Source organism: Juglans microcarpa x Juglans regia, chromosome 6D (genome assembly GCF_004785595.1).
Source record: "Juglans microcarpa x Juglans regia isolate MS1-56 chromosome 6D, Jm3101_v1.0, whole genome shotgun sequence".
NCBI classification, from domain to species: domain Eukaryota; kingdom Viridiplantae; phylum Streptophyta; class Magnoliopsida; order Fagales; family Juglandaceae; genus Juglans; species Juglans microcarpa x Juglans regia.
Window position 1 is genome coordinate 8,097,321 of NC_054604.1, and position 27,302 is coordinate 8,124,622.

Consider the following 27,302-nt stretch of genomic DNA (forward strand, 5'->3'; position numbering starts at 1 on the left):
TCCTATTGCATTATCCAATCAAATAGCTTGAATTGGATAATTAGGAAATTGAGTCCGTAAACTAATAATTTGTGCAAAAAATCTAGCAAATGCAATATTTCAAATAGAGAGTAGATAAACATATGATCATCCAGTTGATGCATCTATTAAAACTAGAAAATATCTTACCGACCCACTTGATAGATGCATAAGTCTACATATATCTTCATGGATTCTTTGTAAAAATGATGGAGATTCAATAATTACTTTGGAAGGAGATGGTCTGATAGTTAGCATTCCTTTGGAACATACTACACATGGATAATTACTTGGTGAAAGAATTTTCTAGTTCCTTAATGGATGTCATATGAATTGTCAATTATTTGACACATAATGATTGATCCCGGATGACCAAAACAATCATTGAAGATCTTTGGATCAGAACACTTCTCGTGCATTATAACAAGTGATTTAATTATTTATAATGGTGTATAGTATAACATGAAAGAGAAAGTTGACAGCTTTTTAATACGAGCTTCTTGTCCAAATTTATTGTTGTAATGTAAATATTCATTACTGTCTTTATTGAAGGTTTAATATGATAACCAATGCGATGAATATATTTCAAACTGAGTAAATTTCTTCTAGATTTTGAAGAATATAAAGCAACAATTCAAAATTTTGTTCCTTTTGGTAACATGATATTAGCTCTTTCGGAGCCTTCAATCAGTTCAATGATTTGTATATTGTATTGACGTTGACTCTATTTAAAGCTATATATTGAAAATATTCATTATCCTTAAGAATACATGTTGTATAGCTGTCTGCCTAAAGAGATCTTCACCAATCATCTTTAGGACTGTTTATCTAGGTTTTAGCTCAGGAACCTAGGTATATCTAGACTGAACCCAGGTTTCAAACCCGAGCTGAAACCTAGACCGGGTTAGTCCAGGTCAAATCCAGACTGGAACCCAGATGAATCCGAATTTTAAATACGGAACCCGGGTTTACAATTCGGAACTTCGTTTTTTTTTTTTTTTCTCTCTCTCTCTCGTTAGTTTGAATGTTTTGATTTGGTTTGAAGTCCTGTCTTTTTTGATCTGGAAACCAAGGTGGCGTTGTCTTCAAGCTGCACCGGCGGCGGATATCTGCTTTTCTAGTTACAAATGAACAGTTTCCTGAAAAGATTGAAGCACTTAAGCCTGTTACCCAGGAATGCATCCAATTTAATTCGTTATTTTAAAAAATCTAGCATCGAAGACCTTCGCAAGTTTTGTAACTAATTGCGAACATATTTGGCTCAACTTTTTGACATGTGCAGTTATACGTGAGTGTAGACGCTGGAACAAAGGAGAGCTTGAAGGCAATTGATAGGCATTGGTTTCATCAAAACAAAAAAAAGACAGCGCTTCAAACTAAAAAGCATTTGAATATCAAAACATTCAAACTGAAAAAAAAAAAAAAAAGGGGTTCTAGGTTTAAAATTTGGTATCTAGACTGGATGTATTGAGTTCCGGCTTGAAACTTGGAACTGGACGGACCGGACCTGAAAAAATCCGACCTAGATAAACAGTCCTAATAATTTATTAAATAACTGGAATACAATAACAAATAAATTTATCATAGTACTGTAACTAGATGTAATATTTCAACTTTTAGATGAACCGATGCACACCCATTTTAACAATTATTGGCTATATTTTAGCCTCCTAGATGTTTTAACGAAGCTTTTTTTTTTTTTTTTAAAAGAGCCGAGATCACATGTCTAAGAGTGATTCATTCTCATATATTATTCAATAATCCTCACTTATGGCGGAGGAATACTGTGTAAAAAAATTCAAAGAGCACCTGAGTAATTACAAAATCAATCAAAAAATAAACTCAAATGCCAATAAAACCCCACCCCAACCAAACGAACACCAAAAGACCCCACAAACATTAACATCTAAAATATGGCATACCCAGTTTGTCGAGACGAATAGGCCCTCTGAATTTTCCTTGAACCGAATTCTCGCCACAAAAATCCTTGTTAAGTCCTCGAGTCCCTTGTTTAGCTAGGAAATTGGCGACCATGTTAGCTTCCCTAAAGATATGGTGGAACCTGACATTAAGCTCAGAAACAAGGTCTGTAATTTTCTCCCAAAAATTTCATAAAAACCAATACTTACACACCCCCAAAGCCAACCACCCCACTATCACTTGAGAATCTGAGTCCACCACTAAATCCCGAAATTCCATTTGCTTGCACATTCGGAGACCATCCAAAAGAGCACGACATTCAGCAATAGTATTAGTAGCATGCCCATATGAATGAACAAAGCCCTCCAAAACCTCACCCTTATGATTTTGAATAATTCCACCTCCCCCTACTCTTCCGGATTTCCATTGGATCCTCCATCAACATTTAATTTCACGCAACCTCTATCCGGCTAATACCAGTGGTTAACAAGTTGCGCTTGAGCTTTTCATGGAGTTAAATTCTATGTTCATAAATACCTAATTTGATATTTGAGCGAGTTCCAAATTATTCACGTGCTATTTCATTTTGATAAAGTAGATTATTTATTTTGTATTTTATAACTTTATCTATAAATTTTAACAAACAAATTTTGACTTTTTACTAATATCCTTATAAAATTTATTTATACGTTTATAAGTGATTATATTTATAATGATTCAAGTAACATGTTTAGTATTAAGAACATGCTCTAATCTTTTTAAATATTAAAAATATTATCATAAATATAGAGATAATACTATAAAAATAATATATATGACTTTATTTGAGTTTATATAAATTTATACGAGTTGAGTTGAACTTGATATGAGTTGCATCGTTCAATAATTGACCATAATTTTGTGTTCACAAACAACACATTTAATAAGCAAATCGAGCCAAACTCAAGTTTAATTAAACCAATTTTGAGTGACTTGTCAAGTAGTCTTATGTATTTACCGTCCTACTTGCAATCAATCTAACTGGAGCATAACTACCAAGGATGGTGGCTTAATGGTCATTGGGTTACTCCCAAGTGATTTGGCATGTACTAACTCTTTGGTTCAAATCTAAATATGAATTCACCTTAAGACTATCAATATCAGCCGCCTAAGAATTCATTAAATTCTCTAGTGTTATTGGCATCTAAACTATGACAAATCAAACTTGAGGGAACGCTTGCAACTTCTTACCGTCTACGCCCTTACTATCTAGTTCCCGAGTAAGATACTACTATGGTCACGCAAGGTAGGGAAGCAACCTCCAGTTTTCGCCCCTACCCTTTTTAGAAATAAGATGAGTTTGAAATAAAATATTATTAGAATATATTTTTTTAATATTATTTTTTTTTAAAATTTGAACAAGTTGAATTGAAATTTGAAAAAATTGAATTGTTTATTATATTTTGTGTAGAAATTTGAAAAAATTATAATGATTAGATAAGATGAGTTGAGATGAATTGTAAAAACAAACGAGCCCTAACGGGAGTATAGGACAAGATGAAGCATCTAATAGGCTTGTGCATAAAATCCAAAAATCCGACCAGTCCGCCCAACTCAAGCCAACTAGAACCAATTAAAGAGCGGTTTAATCAGCTGTCAGGATGGTTCAAGTTGACCCGAAAAACAGCGGATGGTCTTGGTTTTGGAAGGTGGGAAACCAATTAGATCTCATGTAGAAAAGATAAAAAAATTCAAGCTACACATTGTGAAAACTCTACTCAGAACGCACTCCTGTAATGTCTAAAACACTTTCCTAATCATAAGGCCAGGCATAGGCCTCCCCATGTCTCAATAGTCACGGAAAAAACCTGTCTATTTCCTACTGAGTTTCTGATAATTTCTTTCAATATGATATATGGAGATCTATTCAAGTCAGTACTAAAATTAGACATTCAGGGAGTTAACAGCAATTTGAATATAGTTTAGGAGCTAAACTGATCAGATCATCAGAACAAGTAGCAACAAGGAGCATCTATATAATGACCTAAGAAATATAATGAAAATATGTGTTATTCTACATAACATGATCATTGAGGACGAGCGTGATGATATTCAGGGTCTGAACATGGAATATGATCAACTTGATGATGATATTCCAGAATTGTTGTGGAATCCAACAAACAAGTTTATCAACTTCATTCAACGCCACCATAAAATTAAAGACAGCTTAGCACATCATCAATTACAAGTAGATTTAATTGAACATCAATGACAATTCTATTCCCAACAATAGAAGAGAAGGTTGTGTTGGATTCTCTATTTTATCATTAGTAGCGACGGTGTATGAAAGTTTCTAGAATTTCCATTGCAAAAAACATGTTTGGTTCAAGAACATGCTCAAAAGTTATTGTAATATTTTCATTATCTGTAATAGTTTAAGGATTTATAATGTCGAGTTGTAATCATGCAACATATGTGTGCATGGTAATTGGAAACTCAAATTGTTGAATAAGATGGTTTGTGAGAATTTTAAGCAAAACAATCAAGTTCACTTGCCCAAGCTGAGTACACGGATATTTCATCTAACTTCTATGAAACTCCAATGTTTAGGGACATTCTACTTAGGATTGAAACTACCAGCTTTAGAGTCTAATCCTTAACCCTAAGAGTTCAACATCCACAATTATAAACAAAAAAGTACCATATTATAAGGAAAAAGAAAAAAAGCTTTAAAATGAAAAACCCTGTATTCCTTTTTCAGTAAACAGTCGGCCTAAAACTTCTTGTATAGCTTAAAAATAATGATTTTGCCTTGGTAATATTTACTTGAACATATCTCATTCCTATAATTTCATCAGCAAACGAGATGTAAACTTGATTGTTTTGCTTAAAATTCTCACAAACCATCTTATTCAACAATTTGAGTTTCCAATTACCATACACACATATGTATCATCATCCTAAACCCCAAAAAACACTATAAACAATCTAACTATCACTCACAAAAAAACCCCGCAAATTCTATCATCGTAGACAAATTTCCAAGTATCAATAATTAACTCGTTCAAATGGGTCACAGAATTAAGCTATCAAGGCCATAAAAACCATAGAAATTATTACTTACTAAAAAAAGCATGGCAATAACCGAAACTCAAAATCCAGTTATTTCCTAAACCTCCATAAATCCCAAGTCAGAACCCATAAATTAATACATAAATACAACAATAAATTAAAAGGCAACTGTCCTCGAGAGCTGCAACAAGATAGAATCATAACTTATGGGGGTTTTCATGATTCGAGGTCCATGATGCTCTTGACCTTGGGGGCGTAGAGGGAGTAGATGATGGACTGTCTCTTCGCAACCTCGAGCTGGGCCTTGCCGTCGGAGAAGGCGGAGGTGATCGAATCCGGGTCGGACAGGGTCCGGTTGAGGCGGAACCCGTCAATGGTTCGGCGCTTAGTGTACTCCCTGATGTTGTAATCACTGAACTGCCGGGCCGTGCGTAGAAGAGACCGGAACAGCCATAGCACCTCCGACCTTGTCGGGACCCCTCTTGCTGCTGCCGCCGCCGCCATTAATTCTCCACTGATTTTACAGAGAGAGAGAGAGAGAGAGATACATATAGAGATTAATGTAGGCTCGCTTTCCTTCTTTTTGGGCTGGGCCTAACCCCGAAGCAACCCAAACTTGGACGGCCTAGAAGATAAGATTGTAAAAGAAACAATTGACCTAATTTTTAAAATTTCAACTCTTCAGTGAGCCTTGTTATCTTCCAACCGTATTTTTACTTCGTGGTTCTAAGAAACTCTCTTTGCCTTTAAGAGCATCCTCGATTAACTATCACAAAAGTTAGGCCTCGTTTATTTTTAGGAAATATTTTATCTCATCTCATTTCATCTCATTTCATCATTACAATTTTTTCAAATTCCTACATAAAATAAAATAAATAATTCAACTTTTTCAAATCTCAAAACTAAAATAATATTAAAAAATATATTCTAACAATATTTTATTCAACTTTTTAACTTTAATCTCATCTCATCTCTAAAAACAAACTAGCCCTTAAAGTTTTGTTAATAGATTTTGATTAATCACTAAGGCCTCGTTTGTTTTCAAGAAACATCTTATCTCATCTCACTTCATCATTACAATTTTTTTAAATCTTCACACAAAATAAAATAAACAATTCAATTTTTTTAAATTCAAAAAAAAAATAATATTAAAAAATATATTTTAATAATATTTTATTCAACTTTTTAACTTTAATCTCATCTCATCTCTGAAAACAATCGAGTCCTAAAAACTTAGGTGGAATTAGGTAATAGTTTCGTTCGACATGTCTCCTCTTCCTCATGATATGTCCCTCGTAAATTGTCAGGTACCACGTTCAAAAATAGTCTACATGTGCCAAACAAATTATAAATCTAAAATCTTACAAAGAAAAATTAAGAAGAGAATAACGAACCTGCAGTGAGACGGCAGAGCGGCGACAGGTTGAGGAGAAGAAGTGAAGAAGAGAAGAACGATTCAATGAACCAGTTACTCGTGCGAAGAGAAGAGAAGAACGAACCCGTGGGCCGTGACTCGTGCGACAGGGTTGAGGATGAAGACTCAGAGATGGCCTGGGAGTGGGACGCCGTGAGAAGGCTGAGCGGCAGGCGGCTGAACGGCGAGGCTGCGACTCGTGATGCCTGAGGGAGGTGGCTGCGATTCATACAATTTTCCCCTTATTTAGATAAAATTGGGAAAATATTTCGACACTTTTTTTTTTTTGGGAGGGGGGATTTTATCTCATGTCATTGCGTGGAAGGGAATTTTTTTTTTTTTTTCAATTTGTAAATTTTCTTTTCTTTCGCTTAATTTTTTTTTTTTAAAAGAATGTTCATTATCAATGCTGTCCCCATTTTGTGAAAAGGTGAATGGACTGTGATTGCACTTAGGATGACAAATATAATCAACTTACTCACATTTATTTTTGCTCTTTTAGCTTCTTTTTTTTTTGTGTTTTTTTTTTTTTTGGGTTTTTTTTTGGGTTTTTTTTGGATTTTTTTTGGGTTTTTTTTTTTTAAATTTTATTAATATGAATGAAATATACCTAAATCATGCACACATGAAGTATACCACAAAATACCTAAATACATTTTAAGAGCGATGAATTAAAGACAAGAAGTTATGAATATTATTCCCAATTAAAACAATAGCAGGAAACCAAAGTAATAAGGTATTTAGAAAGAAATTCTTTAGCTCCATCACTGTGCGTTCATTGTCTTCAAAATAGCGCGCATTCTTTTCTATCCAAATGCACCACATGATACACAATGGAATCATCTTCTATACTGCTGCCACTTGATGACAGCCCTGCAATTTTCTCCAACAGCCCATCAAATCCACCACCCTCATAGACATTACCTAAGCAACACCAACCCTCCAAAAGATCTCATCCCACAACACCCTTGTTACGTCACAATGTAGTAAGAGATGATCTACCTATTCTCCATTCTTTTTGCATATGTAGCATCAATCCATCACAACACATCCTTTCTTCCTCAAATTATCCGTGGTCAAGATCTTTCCAAGGGTGGCGTTCCAAAGAAAGAAAGCAACTTTGGACTTTTTGGGCTTTCATTGAAAGGTTACACAATTACGCTGCATATTATCTTTATGTTGCATCATCTAAGTTCATCATTTGTTTATTACAGATGATGCCATGTATTGCTCTTCTAATTTTTAGGGATGGACTTAATCTTTTAAGAAATGATACAGGTATTTATTTGTTTGCACATCTGTCTATATTTTTCTTGCACATATGTCACATCAGACAAAGACGGACACTGAAAACTTTTCTGACATCGAGGAACTCTTTCAGATTGAGACTAGATGTAGAGAGGTATGTTTTGTGCCTATTGTATCTACTTTTAAATATAATTCTAAAGATGTTAGAGGAGTTGCAATTTGTGGCTTTAAGATTGTCTGAGAGTATTGCAAGCATATAGTTTTTAAGTTGAGTTCTTGTCATTAATTTATATTTGCTTGTATATCAAAATCACCATCAACTATTTTTCTTATCAGTAAGTAAGAACTTTATTGATGAGAGAAATATGCATAGTCTAAGTACATGGGAAATATACAAGAGTAACACCTATGCATGATTGTCTAGAAATACAAGAAAGTCATGAATATTTAGGCTGTTAAAATCTATCACAATCGATCAAATGAAATAAAATATTAAAGAAAAACATTCTAAGCTCATCCCTTGACAGATTGCGACCTCTAAAACTTCTTTCATTCCTCTCTCTCTAAAGGCACCACCATAGACAAATCTGAACCATCTTTCAAATTACTAGGATTTGTGAGTTACCATGTAGGCCTCTCCAATTTGCTAGAAACTCGACCACCCTTCTCGGCATTGTCCATGTTAACCCCAGTCTAGCAAAGAACAATTTGCAAGGAACATTTTGAGGTTGTAAACATTATCGAATGAGCCATTCATTTCCATTTTCCTACAATCATTTCTGAGTTTAGTATTCATGATTGAGAGCTGAAAAAAGAAAGAGAAGAAAAAGAAGTGGCCACTTGTCCTTTTTCAGAAGACTTTGGTTTAGTAATATTTACGAGCCGTTGGCTATTTGTTAGTAATTGAATTTTTTAATATGTATAAATTTCAATTTTCATTCTAATTGATTTTTGTTCATCCTCTTATTGATCTATCTATATACTTCTCTATTTGCATGCAGTTAAAGAAAGAAAAGAACATGCTGAAAGATTCTCAATCTGAAAGCTTTGAACTGATTCGGGTAATGTTTGGATGCGATATGGTTTTCTTTCAATTCCATTAGGTTATGAAACAGGAATTTTTATTTTATTTTATTATAAGCTGAAGTCATTGATTTTTCTCCTTTGGATGAATCATGGAAATCCTTATTTTCCCATTTCCATGGCCTCTTGATGTGTTTATTTTTCTATTGATATTCAGTTCATTGTTTTTCACATTGTCCTGTAATAGAGGAACTAGTCAAGATTAAACACTGCATGGGTGGTTATGGTTGAACCTCTCATAGCCTCTTGCATACCAATCTTCTAATTGCATTTTTCGGGTTGTGACATGTAAAAGTAGATTGAAGAATCTACCCAGTAAATATTATAAACCATATTGTTGTACTTGATACTGTGTATTTGCAAGTCAGCTGCTGGACAAAGAGTGTCCAAGGCAGATATACCTATACTCCAATTTGTGCACAAATTGTCTTCTGATACTTTTCAAAATAACATGATGAAAACCCCTCATTTGAAGCAGAAGGTCAAAAAGAGGGCAAAAAAGGTAAAACGAATAAAAGGACATAAAAAAAGAAACAAAAGATGGTTTTAACCATTTGTTCCATTCCTCTTCTTCGCTCAATAAAGAAGTTTATGTTTAACAAGAAGAATATATTCTGGCAGAATATCAATGAAGACTTTTTTTTTATAGGTTTTTTATAGGTTTATTTTATTTTATTTTATTTTTTTAAAATGGGCTCATGGCAATAAATCTTGTCCACTGCCCCAAAACACACCAAGCATTTAATTTCATCATAGCAAATGAAGACTTTTGTTTCATGCAGAGACTAGAACAACATGTGAAATCATTGTCAGAGGCTCGTTCAGAAGACAAGAAACACATTCAAAAGTTGGAAAAAGAGCTATTGAACTGCTCTCAAGAAATAGGTAGTTATTCTTGTATCTATACATACATGTTTTCTTAGGTTGTCCATCATTTTAACTGATTGTACAATTTTCATTTTATTATTTAAGGAATGTGTTTCATGCCATTCTGATCAAAAGAATATTAAGATGCGCTAACCTTTTTATGTGTAAAAGAATTTTTTTGTTTTGGAATACGTTCACTTGCTCTATGGTTCTGTTGTTGTGGAAACTCAAATTTTATATCGTTGTTTGGGCAACATATCTATTGTGTCTTTGTGTTTTGTAGTTCTTTCTCCTTACATAACCCTGAGGAAACTTTGACATGGCCATGGTGATTTAGGATAACCCTATGCAAGGATAAATATTTGGGTGTTATGTTCAACTCTTGAGTTTTATTCCCTGATTAGTTATCCTGAAAAATCATATCTAGAGGTAGGGCTTAATGCCCTCTCTTCTCTATATAGTTCATGTAGAATTTGTGCATAGTTTAGGGGAAAGCAGTTCATGTATATGTTGGTTTCACCAACAAGATCAGTTGTGTTCAACCATTGGATATTTTTATAATATATAATTCATAGAGTTAAAAACTTTTCCTTAAATATTTTTCATCCATCCAATGGGTTACTTAAGACATATGGTATTTGTCAATGAAAATGTAACAACATATGCACATTGATGGAAGGTGCTCTTTAACTCAATCACAGCTTCATCACAGATTACCTGCAGGATCAACTAAATGTGAGGAACACGGAGGTGAACTGGCTGATAGAGCATGTACACAGCCTTGAGCTGAAATTAGCAGACATTGAAGATTTACATGACAAAGTTGACAGGTCAAGGGAGGAGCTAAAGAGGTCTGATTCAGAGCGCTTGCTCTTGCTGCAGGAACTAGATAGAAAAGAAGCAGAGTTACAAAATTCAGATTCATGCATGCATAGAGAAATTAGAGGAATCCATCGCAGCCATGGCATTAGAGTCTCAATGTGAAATAGAAAGCATGAAACTTGATATCATGGCCTTGGAACAGAGTTGCTTTGAGGCTAATAAAATCCAGGAGGAATCTACTGAAGAAAGAGCTAGGATGAATGGGATGATTCAAGAGCTTGAGGCTCAGTTTCAGGATGCACAGAAAATTATTGAATCTCTGGGTGAGGAAAATAAGGAACTGAAAGAGAAACTTGATATGTCTGAAAAGAATGCTAGACTATTTTGTCAAGGGATTGAAGAATGGCTGCAAAACAAGGACAGATCCCACCAGAAGTCTCAAACCTGCTTGAGCAAGCCAGAGGATAAGCTTAGTATATTAAAAGAATTCGGGTACATTACACTGTATAATTATGCATTAATTTGTGTGTGATTTATGTCCAAAAACATTGTAATGTGGTAGAGGGAAGAAACCTCTTTTTTCCAGTCCACTTTTTAGGGGAAATTTGAAATGACAACGAAAAATGATATTATGATTTTTTGGGTGGGTGGGGGATGGATGTTTGAAATTATATGTTTTTAACTTGCAAAAGGCACAATCTAAGAGGGATGATCTTAGAAGATGAAAGAAATTTCTTCTTCAATAGATTATAAATCATCAATTTTGATTCATCTGGCTACCTTGCACTACTATTTAGGCCTTAAACATGGTCCTCTTTTGAAGTTTTTTGGATACGATAAGTGTCTTATAAGGTTGCTGAAAAAAGTTCTTTTAAGAGATTGTTGTTATGGTTGTCTTGAGAAGAAATTGATGCAGTAAGTTTTGTTTTCAAAGTCCTAACAGCTTATTAAATTATTGCATACATTTATATCTGTCACTTTTTTTTCTGTCAAAATTCATGTTTTGACATCCTTACTAATAATTGGATAATACTTGAAGCACTTGTGGAGAAGTCTTAGGTCCACTCCTTTCACCGTTGGCAAAGGAGTGCAGAGTTGATGCCGATTCAAGAACGAAGATGGAGAATATGTCAAGACAGATTCAAGAATATGAATGTCTTGTGAAGCAACTTAAGGTATGACCATATGTGGAAGCATTGCCTTTGATATGATCTAAATGACTAATTGCAGTATGTTTCAAGTGGGATCAGTGCACTAGGCTTTTGTCCTTTCTGGACTTCAAGGTTACATGACTTGATTGTATCCGGTAATGGTTTCTAGGAAGAATTGAGAGAGGAAAAGTTGAAAGCAAAAGAAGAAGCAAAGGACCTAGCACAAGAAATGGCCGAGCTAAGGTACCAAATTACAGGTTTGCTTGAAGAAGAGTGCAAGCGTCGTGCTTACATTGAACAGGCAGCTTTACAGAGAGTTTTTGAGTTAGAGGCACAGGTATTGATGTTTATATTTGCAATCTTCCTTGTCAGCCTCATAGGGAATAGTCTTATGGCTTAAAAGATACAATCTTGTTTTGTGATCAAGGTCCAAGAAGAAAAGAGGAAATCATTTGCTGCTGTCGGGCATCTCCATGAAGCATAGAGATTGTGTTATCAAAAGGACTGAGGATCTGTGTGTGGAAGAAGTTATTCAGGTGTGTTTTTTCACTCTAAGGTTCCCAACTAAATTTTCTATTCTTCTCAATGTCAAAGTAGCGTAACTAGGGGTGTAACCGGTCCTGTCCGGTCCGATTTTGGACAAAATTTAGGATTAAACCAGTATGTACCAGTTTTGTATCTTTCAAAATTGATTACGCACCGATTATCCTCCTAAATCAGTACTTTTGGTTTTATTGGTTTTCGGTCCGGTTTTCCGGTTTATATATGTAGTAACAAAAAGAAACATAGTAATAAAAGCAGCTATAACTATATAATTATTAATAACTAAATCAAAGGTGGGGAGCTTAATGGAGGCAACCTGTCCAACTACTATATTTTGCTTCATTCAGTGTCAAAGTACGGGTTTATATATGTTAGAATATATATATATTTATATTAATATTATAAGCTCCAATTAATTTCTTCACCCGATCCATATACGAAAGTCTCCTATCTACATGCATGTGTTAATTTCAAAGTAATTTCTTATATGTTATTATTCCTTATGCTGATGATAAAATTATTTTGGAACATACAAGAGAATAATGGGATTTTTGACTTAGTAGATGAATCGATGATAATGATATGCAAATGTAGATGATAAAATCAGTTTAAAACAGATGATATGCAATGGAGAAAAAGCCACTTGAAAGCTTTCATTCAACTCAGAATCTCAGATGCTTAATCAAACAAAACAAACAGAGCTTTAGGCTAGCATGGTCCTAGAAAAATAAAAAAAATTAGGAAGCCCGCAACCGAAACATATCATTGCAGATTAAACAAATAGAGCTTCAGTGCTTCAGGGGCTGTGCGAGACGCTGAGAGAGTGAGGAAGAGAGGTGAGGCCGGGAACGTTGGATGCAGAGAGGCTGTGAGAGGGTAGAGATGGAGGCCGTGAGTCGCAGAGAGGCGGAGAGTGAGGAAAAGAGGGGTGCCGATGGAGGGATTGGAGGATGCGACGAAGGTTGTTAGCCTGTTACGTGTGGCGCAGTTCCTGGAGAGGGAGGGGCGGATCTAGGGTTTCTACCCGGGGGGGGGGGGGGGTGGGGTGGGAAACTGAAACTGAAAGTAAAACAAAGCTTTCACCCCGGGGGGGGGGGGGGGGAGCGGGGTGGTTTTGGGGGGAACGAAATCTGAGGGATTTGGTTTTTTTTTTTGGGGGGGGGGGTGGGAAACTGAAACTGCAAGTAAAACAAAGCTTTCGCCCCGGAAGGGGGGGGAGCGGGGTGGGTTTGGGGGGAACGAAATCTGAGGGATTTGGTTTTGGGGGAGGGGGGGGACGGCACCGTTTCTTAGAGTGATTTAATGCCATATAATAATATTTATAATTTTTTTTTCTCCCTTTCTAAGCAAGCTTGCATATTATAAATAGGTAAAAACTATTGCGCAACTATTAAGGAGGGTCTTTCTCGCTATTAATATACAAAATAGTAGAAGGAATAATATCTAATGGAATGCTACCAAACAAAGAGTTTATAGCTGCCTATTGCGCAACCGATTGCGCAAGTCGATTTTGAGATCGATCAATCTTGTGAAAGTTATAGTCTGAGTGGGATTTTAAAAAGTTTGCGATATCCTCTGAGATAGGTGCTATTTGCCAGATCTATTCTTCTTTATAAATATAAGAAATCACCAACTGAGAGTCTCCTACTAGAGAGGTAAAAGGATGGTTGAGGTGTTTTGCCATTTTGAGAGCTAACTTTGCCGCAAGTGCCTCTGCCATTACCGGGGTTGTGGAAAAATTTGTCTCAGTCTACATTTTGATGACTTCTCCTGTTGAGTTTCTACTTACAGCTAAAGCCAAATAGAAAGAATTCCTGATAGCTACATCAAAAGAAATACATATCTGATTCGTGTGAGGTTTTTGCCATTCCTTCTCTATTTTGGATTCAAGTTTTTCTTTCCATGCATGAAGATTTTTTTGATAAGAGAGATTCAGCTGTTGTGAAAGATTGTGAGGTGAGAGTTCCTTGCAATTATGGACTTAGTCATTTCAGAGCCTCCAGATGAAATCTAGAGTCAGACCAGCAAAAACTTTGAACGGGTGATCTTCCTGGGATGAAAGACCGAGTTTTTTCTGGGGATATAGTATGATCTGGAACCAATCCTTCATTGAATTTACCACCAGGGAAGATAGAAAGGGCCATCTACTACAACTCCAGAGAATTCTGGTTATGAGGCATTCAATGAATAGGTGCAGGAGAGTCTCTTTTTTTTCATCACAGAGTGGACAATTTATGGAAGGAATGTCCGGAATGAACCTTTTGAGGCGCTTTCTTGTTTGCAAAATATCTCAAAGTATTTTCCATAAAAGGAGTTTGTGCATGTCATGGATCCTGAATTTCCAAAATTTCCCCCATGAGATATCTGGAATCGCTTCTCTGAAGTAGTTTGCGATATTTGATGCAAGATGGTGGGCATTTTTAATTGAGAAAATCTCATTTTGAGTCTTAGTCCAAATAGTACATTCCTCAGCTAGATTGGAGATGGGTAAATGAATTTTAAGGATTTCCTTTATGCTTTCTTGTTGGAATAGAGAGTTTAGCAATGAGAGATTCTAAGATTTGTCATTCTGAATAATCAGATTTGAGACCTTGAGGGTAGTCGAGAGATCAGCTGGGTGGGTGAGAGGAAAATGTTTAAAGTTTTCCATAGTTGGGATCTAGGGATCTAGTCAAGCTCTCACAGACAAACCATTTGCAATTTTGAAACATGTACCTTTTTCCAGTAACGGTCTTGTCTTTAAAAATCATTTCTAAAGACTCGAATTAGTTATCTTTTTGGTTGCTAATTCGAAGATGCTTGATTTCAAATATTTCTTGGATAGAAGCTTGTGCTAGATATTGTTGCTTGGTTGGCTCATTTCCCATCCTATCTTCGCCATCAAGGTCACATTCATATTTTCCATCAGTCTTAATCCCAGCCCACCATCATTTTTTGGTTGGCAAATAGATTTTCATGACTTTAGGTATAGCTGTTGCTTTTGGTCATTTGATTTTCCCCACCAAAATTTTTTGAAACTAGAGTTAAGTTTTTTACAAATTGATTTTGGTAGCATATGTGTTGACATTTGATATGTTGGGATGTCGCTTGCTACTGATCTGATAAGCATCGTTCTACCAGCTTGAGAGAGCATTTTTTATTTCCAACCATCCAGCCTTTTATTAATTTCCCCATCAAGTCTTTGTAGTCCTTTTTCCTGGATCAGCCAAAAGTTGTCAGCATACCCAAATATTTTATTTTTGAGGAAGACTCTTTGTATGGCATATTCTCTGATATTACTCTTCTTGTTGCTTGACTAGTATTTTGAGTAATGTAGATAGAGGATTTGCTTTGATTGATGCGTTGGCCAGACCAAGCTTGATATTTATCCAGAGTATTGTTGATCATCTGAATCGATCTTCTTTTTGATTTTGCAAAGATAATTAAATCATCTGCGAAAAGAAAATGAGATATTGTGGGACTATCTTTGTTGATTTTAATATCTTCTAAATTTTTCAATTCTTTTGATCTTGCCAATAGCCTTGAAAGTACCTCCGTGCAAATGATGAACAGAAAGGGCGAGACAGGGTCACTTGCTGAAGACCCCTTTGTGCCTTGAAGAAACCTTTTGGAGATCTATTAATGAGGATAAAAAATGAAGCTGTAGAAATGCATTCTTTAATAAGATTTATCCAAGTAGAGTTGAAACCCAGAACTCTAATAACAGCATAAAGAAAATCCCATTCAATAAAGTCGAAAGCCTTTTCCATATCTAGCTTTAAAGCTGTTTGACCTTTCTTCCCCTTGTGATGCTTTAGGTGATGGAACATCTCATGGGCTATTATAGAATTTTCCTTGATATTGCGACCAGGGACAAAGGTAATTTGGAAATGTGAAATTATGGATGGAAGGGATTTTTTCAGTCTGTTTGCTAAAATTTTTGTGATGATTTTATAAATGACATTTGTCAGACTTATTGGCTGAAAATGCTGAGGGGAAACTGGGTTTACTATTTTTGGGTTGAGGGCTATGTGGGTGTGGTTTATTTGTTTAAGAAGTTTCCCGCTTCTGAAGAAATTTTGAACCGCCGCGACCACATCTTTTTTGATAATATGCCAGTAATGTTTATAGAAAAGAGCTGTCATCCCATTAGGTCCTGGTACTTTATGATTTGGAATTTGTTTGAGTGCACCAAGAATTTCCCCTTCTGAAGGCATCTCTATTAAGAGTTTATTTTCATCCTCTGAAATCTGTCTTTCAAAAAAGTTTTCCAGATGCTCCGGGAATATAGGATTTGTAGAGGTATAAATACATTTAAAATAATCTATGAAAGTAGGTTTAATGATATCTTGATCCATTGTTCAATTACCTGGTCTTAGATTGATTGAGTCGATCTCCTTTCTTCTTTGGCGAATAGTCGTTGACAGATGATAAAACTTTGTATTTAGGTTAGTTGTTGTGAGCTAATTGATTCTTGATTTTTGTCGCCAAAGAGTTTCTTCATTTTTGAGTTGTTCTTGAAGCTTGTAGTGGTGAAACTTTTCCCTTTGTAAGCTCCACTGATTCGGCGGATTACTTTGGAGATTGCTTCTCTTTGACTCGAGTTGCTGGATGTTGATCTGAATCTTCCCGAAATGGATTTTATTCCAATGCTTGAGTGTCTTTTTTGTTTCCTTGATTTTATTGCACATGATAAAAGCAGAGTTCCCATAGAAATGATGGTTCCATTCCTCTTGAATTATAACATTGCTGAATGGCTCTCGAGTCAAGAATTCCTCAAATGTAAATGGAGATAGATTCTTCCTTATCTTCATAGTGTTAAGCAGGAGGGGGTTGTGATCATAAGTTGAAGAGACAATATGTTGAACAATGGCATCTGGAAAAAGTTGGCGCCAATTCACATTGGCTATACCACGGTCCAAACGTTCTCTAATCATTGCCTTTCCCATGCAATTATTAGTCCATGTGAAGGTAGGTCTCAATAAACCAATATCAGTGAGGTCATGAGAATCCATTAAACTTTGTAGGCGCCTATGTATGTGGACATAACTAGTCTGCCACCATATTTATCTTGTTGGCTTAATAAATCGTTGAAATCACCAATACAGAGCCATGGTCCCTTAAAGGAGCCATGAGTTGAATCCAAATGAGTCCAGAATTTTGCTTTTTGTTGCCATTGTGCTGGGGCATAAACAAAAGTTGCTAACCAAGGATTATTGAGAGGATTAGAATAAACCAAAATAGAGATAGTATTAGCATTAATATGAACCGGTTCAATATCCACATCCGGTCGCCATAATAACAAAATGTCTCTTTTTTTTCCTAAGACGGGGATGTGTACAAAAAGGTGGAAACCCAGACTATTTACAATAGTAGAGGTGTTATCAGTAGACACCATGGTTTTCGACAAAAAGATAATATCCGGATTAAAATTATTTATAAAAACCCTTAAACTTCTAATTGCCTTAGGGCGGGATTCCAAATCAGGGACTTCATGGAAGAGTTGGAGGCATGGTAGAGCCCGCCTCGTTAGCTTTCTTGGATTTTCCTGATAGTGATGGCTTGGATGAAGCTCTGGTATATGGCTTTGATCTTGCAACTTTCTTTGTTTTTTTAACCTTACCAGATGATGGTCCTTTTGACTTGATAGAAAGTAACAACCCAGCCGCTTCTTTTTCCTCATCTCCAGCATTTGTCTGTGAGTTATCTACCTCAAGTATTTTTTGCAATTTTGTTCTTGGAGGATTAGAGCCTTTGTCTGTTAAAGGTGCCGCCCTTTTGTTGGGGATTAGTGAAGTTGAATTATCCTGAGCACCTGCTTGAGAATGGACCTGTAGCGAAGACTCTACCAGACGTATATTGGGCCTCGAGTCTGCCGAGTGAGGACTAAGGACAACTGGATGATAAGTAATAGAAGGAACAAAATCTAGTTGCTTTGGTTTTGGATCCAACGGGCTTGAAGCATTAAAAGGGGGACCAGACTTCCATTTTTTATTATGGCCCATACCTTCAAGTGGGCTTTTCAAACTCTCTGTTTTCTTGCGTGGGCCCTGTGGTGGAGGGGAATTAACACCCGTAGTGAATGAGAGATTTCCAATTGTTGGAGAGCTATTTATTGCAGATTGAGGGTCACTGTAGGCTACAGTCGACAGGGCCATCCTCACCATCCAATCCAGGGGGACTTCACCTGCTGCGGCGCCCCTAAAAGCTTCACTGAGGCCGCTGCAATGAGCGTCGCTGAGTGCTCCGCTGTGGGCTTCGCTGAGGGCTCTACTGTGAGCTTTGCTGTGGGCTTTGTTGAGGGCGTTGCTAAGGATGCCACTGTGAGTGTCGTGAAAGATGCTGCTTTGAACTCCGCTGAATACGCCGCTGCAAGGGGCTGGGGTTGATAGTTTTGGCCCAGATTCCCTATTCCTTGGCAACATCTGGGAGGTGAGTTGTATTTTCATTAGGTTTTCCGCTAAAATGCATTTGGAGATTCCACTGTGTTTGCCGCTTGCATCTGCTTGATACTCGATTGGATTTGTGCTGGAAATAAGCTCATAGGGAGAACTAACTCTAATCGGAGGTTTGGATGAGTAGTCTTTGAGGAATGTCCGATTATTAGTTTGATGGAGATCCAAATTATTTCCCAGTTTCCCTCTAACAAACAAATTTCCTCTTACAGAGAGGTCTTCTTCATTGATAACAGCTTTCCCTTTTCCCTTTGAATCGTCTGTTGGTTGTTTGTTTGGAGGGAAAATTGGTAGGATAAGGGCCGACGAATCAAAGCCCCTGTTTTCCAGCATTTCAATGTCTTGGAAGTTCCTTCTTTCTTGAATCCTTTCTTCATCTGGAGAGAAATCCATGGAGATTCTAGGAATATTTTCTTGACCTCGGTGAATAGGATTGACTGTCATGAAACTAGGAGATTCTGCACGTAGCCAAGGCCCAAATGGCATTTGTTCTGTGTTAGACTTTAGAGAATTGCAGAAAATTTGAGAGTGCCCAATCTTTCCACAAACATAACAAAAATCAGAAAGACATTCGTATTTGAATGAAACCCATGGGTTAAAATTGTTTTCTCTTGGTTCCCATAGTCCTTGCTTCAGAAGTTTAGTGATGTCTAAATCCACCTTTATTCTGATGAATTTCTTACAAGCTAATCCAAAGAGAGGATCAACATCCACTCCTAGGAAAGTTCCAAGCGCATTTCCTATCTTGTAAGCATTTTTTTCTGTCATGTGGTTTCTGGTTAGTCCATGGATTTGTATGTGGAATGGTGATGTGTTGAGACGAATCTCTTTCCATGTGGTTTCTGCAGGACAGTTTTTGAGGATGAGGAGATGCCCTTTGAAGTTCCAAGAAATTTGGCTTAGAATTCGCTTTTTGTCATCGGCATTTTGGAAAGTAAAGAGGAAAGTGTTTACATCAAGATTTTCAATGTGGAACTTGCTAAAGAAGCTCCAAGTAGCTTTGAAGGAAGCATGTAGGGAGATTCTTTTCAGTGGTCTAGTCGTAACTATTCTACCGATGAGGGCTAATTCGGGATCACCATTAGCAGACTCATTTTCTAGAGATAGATTTAAATCTTCCCAAGAAAGGGTTTCTGTTTGATGAATCAACTGCTCCATATCCATAAGGAAAATACAACTGAGACTGCAAGAGTGTGTAGTGGATTGGCAAGAAACATTACTGAGAGAGGCAGAAAGAACTCTAGGAGAGAGAGCGAGAGCTATAGGCTAATCTTATTAATGTATAGGAAGTTACGAGATTATATTTTTGTTATAATATATAACTGTAGTGAAGTTATAAAGTGTATAGGAAGTTACGAGATTAATATAACTACATATATAGTTATATATATATATATATTTTGTTATAGTGATTTAACCTATTAAAGAAATTGTTATAGACTTATAGTGATTTAATATAACTATATTAGTATAGTATTAGTTAATAGTTATAGTGATTTAATATAGATTAGTATAAGTATACTGTATAACTATAGTCTATATTAGATTATTAGTATTAGTAATTTAGTATATATATTAAACTATTAGTATTAGTTATAGCTATATAATATATTAGACTATATAATAGTATTAATATCAGACTATTAGTATAGCTATATATTAATATTAGTTATATATTAGTGTAGCTATATAATATATTAGACTATATAATAGTATTAATATTAGACTAATCGTATTAGTATATATATTAGTATTAATTATATATTAGTTATAGCTATATAATATATTAGACTATATAATAGTATTAATATTAGACTTTTAGTATAGATATATATTAGTATTAGTTATAGCAATATAGTATAATTATATTAGTATAACTATAGGCTATATTAGACTATTAGTATTAGTATATATATATATATATATTAGTATTAGTTATAGCTATATAATATATTAGACTATATAATAGTATTAATATTAGGTATTAGCAATTTAGCATAGCTAATTTCCTATATATTAGTATTAGTTATAATGATTTAGACTATATATTAGTATTTGTTAATTGTTATGGTGAATTTAATTTATTATAACTATATTATTGATAGTATTATAGTGATAGCATTAGTATAGTAATTTATTATTTAGTATTGTGATTTATATACTAATTTACACATAGACTTAAAGTATACTACTAATAGTAATATAGTATTTGACTCTTAATATTATTATAAATATTAGTATTAGACTATTAGTTATAGTGATTAGAATAACTATATATTAGTATTTATTAATTGTTATAGTGAGTTTAATTTATTATAACTATATTATTGATAGTATTATAGTGATAGTATTAGTATTACTATATATTATTATATTTTATTGTTATCTTGCTATTTTATTTTATTGCTCAACTTTGAATGACATATTTTATGATGGATTATTATTATGCTCATAGTGTTGGTTTTTGTGATATATATGAGTTAAAATGTCTAGATTATAATCTAAGGATTGAATTAGAAAACTTGATGATAACATAAAGGATCTTAAGAGAAAACAACAATTAATGAGACAAGATTATATATTAATGATGTTTAAATATCATGTATATCAGAGTAGACAAGCAATAATAGAATTATATGAAGCTGATTGCGATTTCTTAAGAAACGAAATTAAAAGCGTAATAAATTATTTAAGGATCCTTGCTTTGTTAAAAAAAAAAAAGAGAGTAAGAAATCACTAATACAGATTTTTACAAAGATAACCTATAACAAAAGAGAATGAAGTATATTGGTGTGTTGGTAAGCCATGAAAAATCGATGGTCAGCCTATTCATACTGGAAGGCTTTAAGAGTGGTCCCGGTGGTATTCCCATAAGTTCTTAATTTATTTATTTCTCTTTGTATATATGAAATCTTTGAGAGAATGATGAAGTTTGATAACGTATTCCTATTTCATAATCCAATTTAATTTTGTTTTGAGAAAGAAAAGAAGTTGTGAAGAACGACTTAATACTGGTGGGCTGTCGTCTTGCGAAATAAAAATTCGAAGGCTTTCCTGGAGGAGGAGAGGAAGGAGAAGAGGTTGGGGTCTATAATATTCCCACCATAGTAAAAATCATTTTGAGAGTGTGTTGATCTCTTGTAATTTGTCAAAATGAAGAAACCAAGAATGATGCAAATTTTTATTTTGTTTTAAGAACATTTTTATCCATGCCTGTTGGTAATCATAATAATCATAATACAACGGATCATAAGGATGAAAAAATTTTCTTGTTAAATAGAGATTTTTTTCCATTGTTCCAAAGTGAGAACCTGTTTAATGACAACTTTATAAAAAGTAATAATTGGAGATGTAGGTGGAGAATGTTGAATTTGAAGAGAACAAGGAATTTTAGAGAGAATAATTGAGTCGATGTCTACTAATATGAATCCATAAAAATGCTGAATTTTCTTAATATTTTGTAGAACATAATGCCAGTCTGGTAAAATAAATGCATCAAGTAATTTTTGAGGGTCAGACAGGTGTTGAATTTTAGATTCGATGGGGAAGACTGGGTGCCAATGAGATTTGATGATAATAGGAGATGAAAAAGACAGAGATAGTAATGGAGAATTAATAATTTGGGAAGGAGAGGAGAAAGAAGGGGAAACCGTTTTAGAGTAGGTTGGTAATTTTGGAGAGGCTAATGGTGAAAATGAATTGTAAGACGGTCTAATGTTTTGTGGTAATGATCCCAATACCGTATATGGTTTTTGAGTTGCAGAAGGACAAGGTGAAGGATAATGAGGAGATGGTGGCTATGCGTATGAAGATTTGGACTTTACTTTTGACTTTGAGGTTGACATGATTTTTCTTGTAAGAATTTTCGAGCTAGAAAATCAGGAAGAGAATTAGATTCTCCTTTAATATGTTCAATATCAAAATAAAAAATACTTAATATAGTTTGTCATCTAACAAATATTTGTTTGGCAATCAGGTTTTTTACATCTTTAATCAAAACTTCCTTAGCTGATTTACAATCTATTTTAAATAAAAACTTTTGGTTCAACAAATCATCTTGAAATTTAGAAATACATAATACAATAGTTAAAATTTCTTTTTTAATAGTACTATAATTCTTTTGGACAGGATTCCAACATCCTGAATGGAATCGAACAATATGTTCCGAATCAGTTGATAATTTTTGTTTCATAATTCCTCCATAACCAAGATCAGAGGCATCTGTTTTAACAATTTTTAACCTATGAAGAAATGAGTCCTAAGTATGATAATTTCTTAACATGAGTCTTAATTTGTTTTATAATATTTATATATTTTTCTGTCCATGGGGTGGATTCTTTTTTAATCTTTTAAATAATGGTTTACATAATGGCCTGAGAGATTGAGAAAAATCTGCAACATAATTGAGGCTTCCTAAAAATCTTTGTAGTTGTTGCTTATATTTTATTTCATTTGAAAATTTATTAGCAAATTCTATTGCTCTGATAATTGGTGTAATAGTTCCTTGATAAATTTCATATCCAAGAAATCTAATTTTGTCTTGAAATAATTTTATTTTTGGTGATGAAATAACTAATCTATTTTTTTTGATAATTTGAACAAAAGTATTTAAATATTTCCAATATTGTTCAATAGATGAAGAAAATATTAATACATCATCTATGTAAACTATCGAAAAATGAGTGAAATGGATAAATATCTTATTCATAATATTTTGAAATTCACTAAGAGCATTTTTTAATTCAAAGGGCATAACGTTCCATTCATAATGTTCAAAAGGAACTGTGAATGCTATTTTATAACGGTCTTTTCCAGCAATTTGGATTTGCCAAAATCTGCTTTTCATGTCAAATTTTGAAAATATTGTAGAATTATATAGTCGGGATAATAAATATTTTTATTAGGAATTGAGTATCTAATCTATTGTAATACCTTATTGAAAGAGTTATAATTGATGACTAAACGAGGAATTCATCTTTCTAATTCTACATTTTTTGAAACATAAAAGATAACACAACTCTATGGTGATTTACTTTTCCTTATTAATCCTTTTGTTAGTAAATAATTAATTTTTTTTTTTTACAAAATTCTAATAATTCATTATTCATTTGAATAGGTCTAGTCTTAGTTGGAATATTTTTCTCAGAAAATTATTTTTCATAGGGTAATTCAACTATATGTTTTCTGTTTCAAAAAGCATTACGTAGGTTAGAGCATACTTCATTTTCAATTATAGTTTTAAAATTATTAATTTTTTGGGCTAATAACGGATCTTTTAATTGTTCTTGAAATCTTTTATATTTTAATTCTTGTTTTAAGAAACTTATCTGGTTTTCTTTTCTTCTAATTCCATTTTTTGTTAAAAATTAATTTCTCTTGTTAATGAGACTTCATTTAAAGAGTTAATTGCTTTTGATACTGGGGGAAATAAGAATTTAAATTAAATTTATTGTCCAAAGATTTTAATAGAGATTCATTCTTCTATTACATAGAAAAGGTAGAGTAAGGAAAAGAAATGATTTCCTAATATTACTTTAGTATTAATATTTTTTACTAAAATAAATGTTGTTTTAAAAAAAATTCCATTATTACAAACATGTGCATTAGATAATTTATAATTTATGTTTAATTTTGTTCCATTAGCTTAGGATAATGTTTTTTTTTTTCAAAATATTTAAAATATATTAATCATTCTTGTATACAATTTAAATCTGCTCCTGTATCTAATAGGGCAATTGTGATGAAAGAAAATTCTTGACTAATTGAGACTGTAACTTCAGTATACCATTTTTAGAAATTTATCTTATCAAGGATATTAATGAAATTATCTGTTTCGTCTTTTATAACTATTGTTGAACAATCTCCTTGTTCTTTATTATGTTTTTTATTTACGTTTTTATCTATTTTTAATTGTATAATTTCTTGTAATAATTCTTCATTTGAAACTTCTAGTTTAAGATTAGATGTTTTCAAATTTCAAATTTCTTGTTTTATCTCATTAATTTCTTGCTGTAGATCTTATACTGTAATTTTTTGCTTTTTTTTTTTTTTTATTTTACATCTTCCTACTATTTTTGAAAAATTGTAAGGTGCTGAAGATGTTATTGAAGTGTTTTGACTAAAGTATCTTTCAATTTTTCTAAGTAATTTTTTCTTTCTTGAGGGTCACTAATTTTGTCAATTAATTCTAATATAATATCTTCTTGTTTGGAAAGTACATTAATGGTTTTGTTATAAATACAATTATCCTTATTTAGACAATTGTAAATCTGTACTTCATCTTCTTCAGATTCACTAACAGAAGATTGTTCTGAAAAACTTGATTCCTTTAATTGATATATTTCTTCTTCTTCTTCTATTTTTCAGCTAGAGATTCTAAACATCATGTTTTTATTACTCATAATTGGTATCTGAGACCTACTCCACCGTATATGCAATTTGAAAAAAGAGAAAATACAGTAAGATCTGCTTTCGCACTAGATGTATTATATGAATGAAATATAGATGAATTATCTGAGTATGAAATATTAAACCATTTCCAAGAAATGATTATGATTGCTAACGTCTATAAAAGTAATAAAAAAACTGATCATCAAGTAGCACATATTATTGTTACAGGGTTTACTAGCCAATTGAAAAGCTGATGGGATCACTATCTTTCACATGAACAAAGGACACAAATATTAACTGCATATAAATATGATGAAAACATACAAGATAACAATAAAATATAATAATGTAACAATATAATCACCAATGACTCTGATACAAAAAGCGTAAATATTAGAGTATTAGTATTAGTTATAAATAAATAATATATTAGACTATATAATAGTATTAATATTAGGAATTAGCAATTTAGCATCGCTAATTACCTATATATTAGTATTAATTATAGTGATTTAGACTATATATTAGTATTTGTTAATTGTTATAGTGAATTTAATTTATTATAACTATATTATTGATAGTATTATAGTGATAGTATTAGTATAGTAATTTATTATTTAGTATAGTGATTTATATACTAATTTATACATAGACTTAAAGTATATTACTAATAGTAATATAGTATTAGACTCTAATATTATTATAAATATTAGTATTAGACTATTAGTTATAGTGATTATAATAACTATATATTAGTATTTATTAATTGTTATATTGAGTTTAATTTATTATAACTATGTTATTGATAGTATTATAATGATAGTATTAGTATAGTAATTTATTATAGTGATAGTATTAGTATTACTATATCATTATTTGATATGTGATTATTTAGTATAGTGATTTATATACTAATTTATACATAGACTTAGAGTATATTACTATAGTAATACAGTATTAGACTCTAGTATTAGTTATAAACTTATAGTGATTTAGTATAGTTATATGATAAATTAGACTATATAATAGTATTAATATTAGACTATTAGTATAGTTATATATTAGTATTAATTATAAACTTATAGTGATTTAATATAACTATATTACTATAAGTATAACTATAGTCTATATTATATATTAGTATTAGTTATAAACTTATAGTGATTTAGTATAGCTATATAATATATTAGACTATATAATAGTATTAATATTATACTATTAGTATAGTTATATATTAGTATTTGTTATAATCTTATAGTAATTTAGTATAACTATATTAGTATAAGTATAACTATAGTCTATATTATATATTAGTATTAGTTATAAACTTATATATTAGTATAACTATATAATATGTTAGACTATATATAATATAATTTAATATATATTTTTATGTTTAAAGCATTTAATCAATTAAATTTTCATCTTTAAGATCAAACTTTTATTTTATAAATTATATAACATTATCTTATATATAATTATATTAATAACATATGATCAAACAAATTACAATTGTTCATATTTAAGATTAACATTTTGTGTTATAACTTATAATTTATAAATTATAATATAAAATTATTTCATATATGATATATAATTATATATATTATATATACAACTTTCATATATAATTATATATTCTATATAAAACTTATATATAAAAAATATTTTGTATAATATTAATTTTGCATAAAATTTATATATAAAATATTAACTTATATATATTTTTTCCCAACCAGTCCGGTCTGGGAAATCGTAAAACCGGAACGGAACCGGTTCTGGTCAGTTTCCCTAATACACGAACCGGTCCCGGACCAGACTTGTTCAAAACCAAAAAAACTGGTCTTGTTCGGACCGATTTTCTAGTGTAAATTTACACCTCTAAGCATAACCGACATTGTATTTGCACAGGTCCCTTGCCCATGGATCTATCCTTTGCATTTATGTTAGGAGCTCTAATTCATATCCTAGCACTCTCTGACTTCAATGGGAACGTGAATATTGTTCTTGCTTTTCTTAGATGCATGCTTAATCTTTCTATGCTGGGCTGATACTTCGGACAGTCACTGTGAAGCTATCAAGGGTACCAAACTCAAGAGTCTTTTTATAGATTGCTCTATGCAAGAACCTTTAGAAGTAAAACTTGTCAATTTTACTACGGATGATGATGCTTGCTATAAAGCTGCCCCATCTACAAGGGAATCGAATAAGAGGTTATGCGACCTGTTGTGCTGTAAGTGCAATTTGTATCCATGCGTCGTTACCGGAGCATCAATGTTTGGGCAGTTTGAAGTCCAATAGTCTCCTACATGCATGGGGTGCAAAGTGTTGGGAATTGACCCGTTATCAAAAGGAATAACG

General features: G+C 33.0%; 2 protein-coding genes and 1 long non-coding RNA gene across 3 annotated transcripts; 2 read left to right on the forward strand and 1 right to left on the reverse strand.

Annotated features, from left to right (window-relative positions):
* Nucleotides 1–249: 249 nt before the first annotated feature.
* LOC121234259 lies at nucleotides 250–13,046 on the forward strand. Its single transcript, XR_005934350.1, has 3 exons — nucleotides 250–260; nucleotides 3,874–3,876; nucleotides 12,918–13,046. It is a non-coding gene; the product is annotated as an uncharacterized LOC121234259 (long non-coding RNA).
* On the reverse strand, nucleotides 4,999–5,647 carry LOC121234251 (LYR motif-containing protein 4). Its single transcript, XM_041130128.1, has one exon. It carries the CDS (start codon nucleotides 5,491–5,493, stop codon nucleotides 5,206–5,208), a length of 288 nt encoding a protein of 95 aa, XP_040986062.1. The 5' UTR covers nucleotides 5,494–5,647; the 3' UTR covers nucleotides 4,999–5,205.
* LOC121234232 (centrosomal protein of 63 kDa-like) lies at nucleotides 7,668–12,116 on the forward strand. Its single transcript, XM_041130100.1, is given in 8 exon segments — nucleotides 7,668–7,805; nucleotides 8,653–8,712; nucleotides 9,517–9,619; nucleotides 10,314–10,519; nucleotides 10,521–10,915; nucleotides 11,463–11,598; nucleotides 11,744–11,911; nucleotides 12,002–12,116. Coding segments are annotated over 8 exon segments (1,206 nt in total). The 5' UTR covers nucleotides 7,668–7,724; the 3' UTR covers nucleotides 12,059–12,116.
* Nucleotides 13,047–27,302: the final 14,256 nt, after the last annotated feature.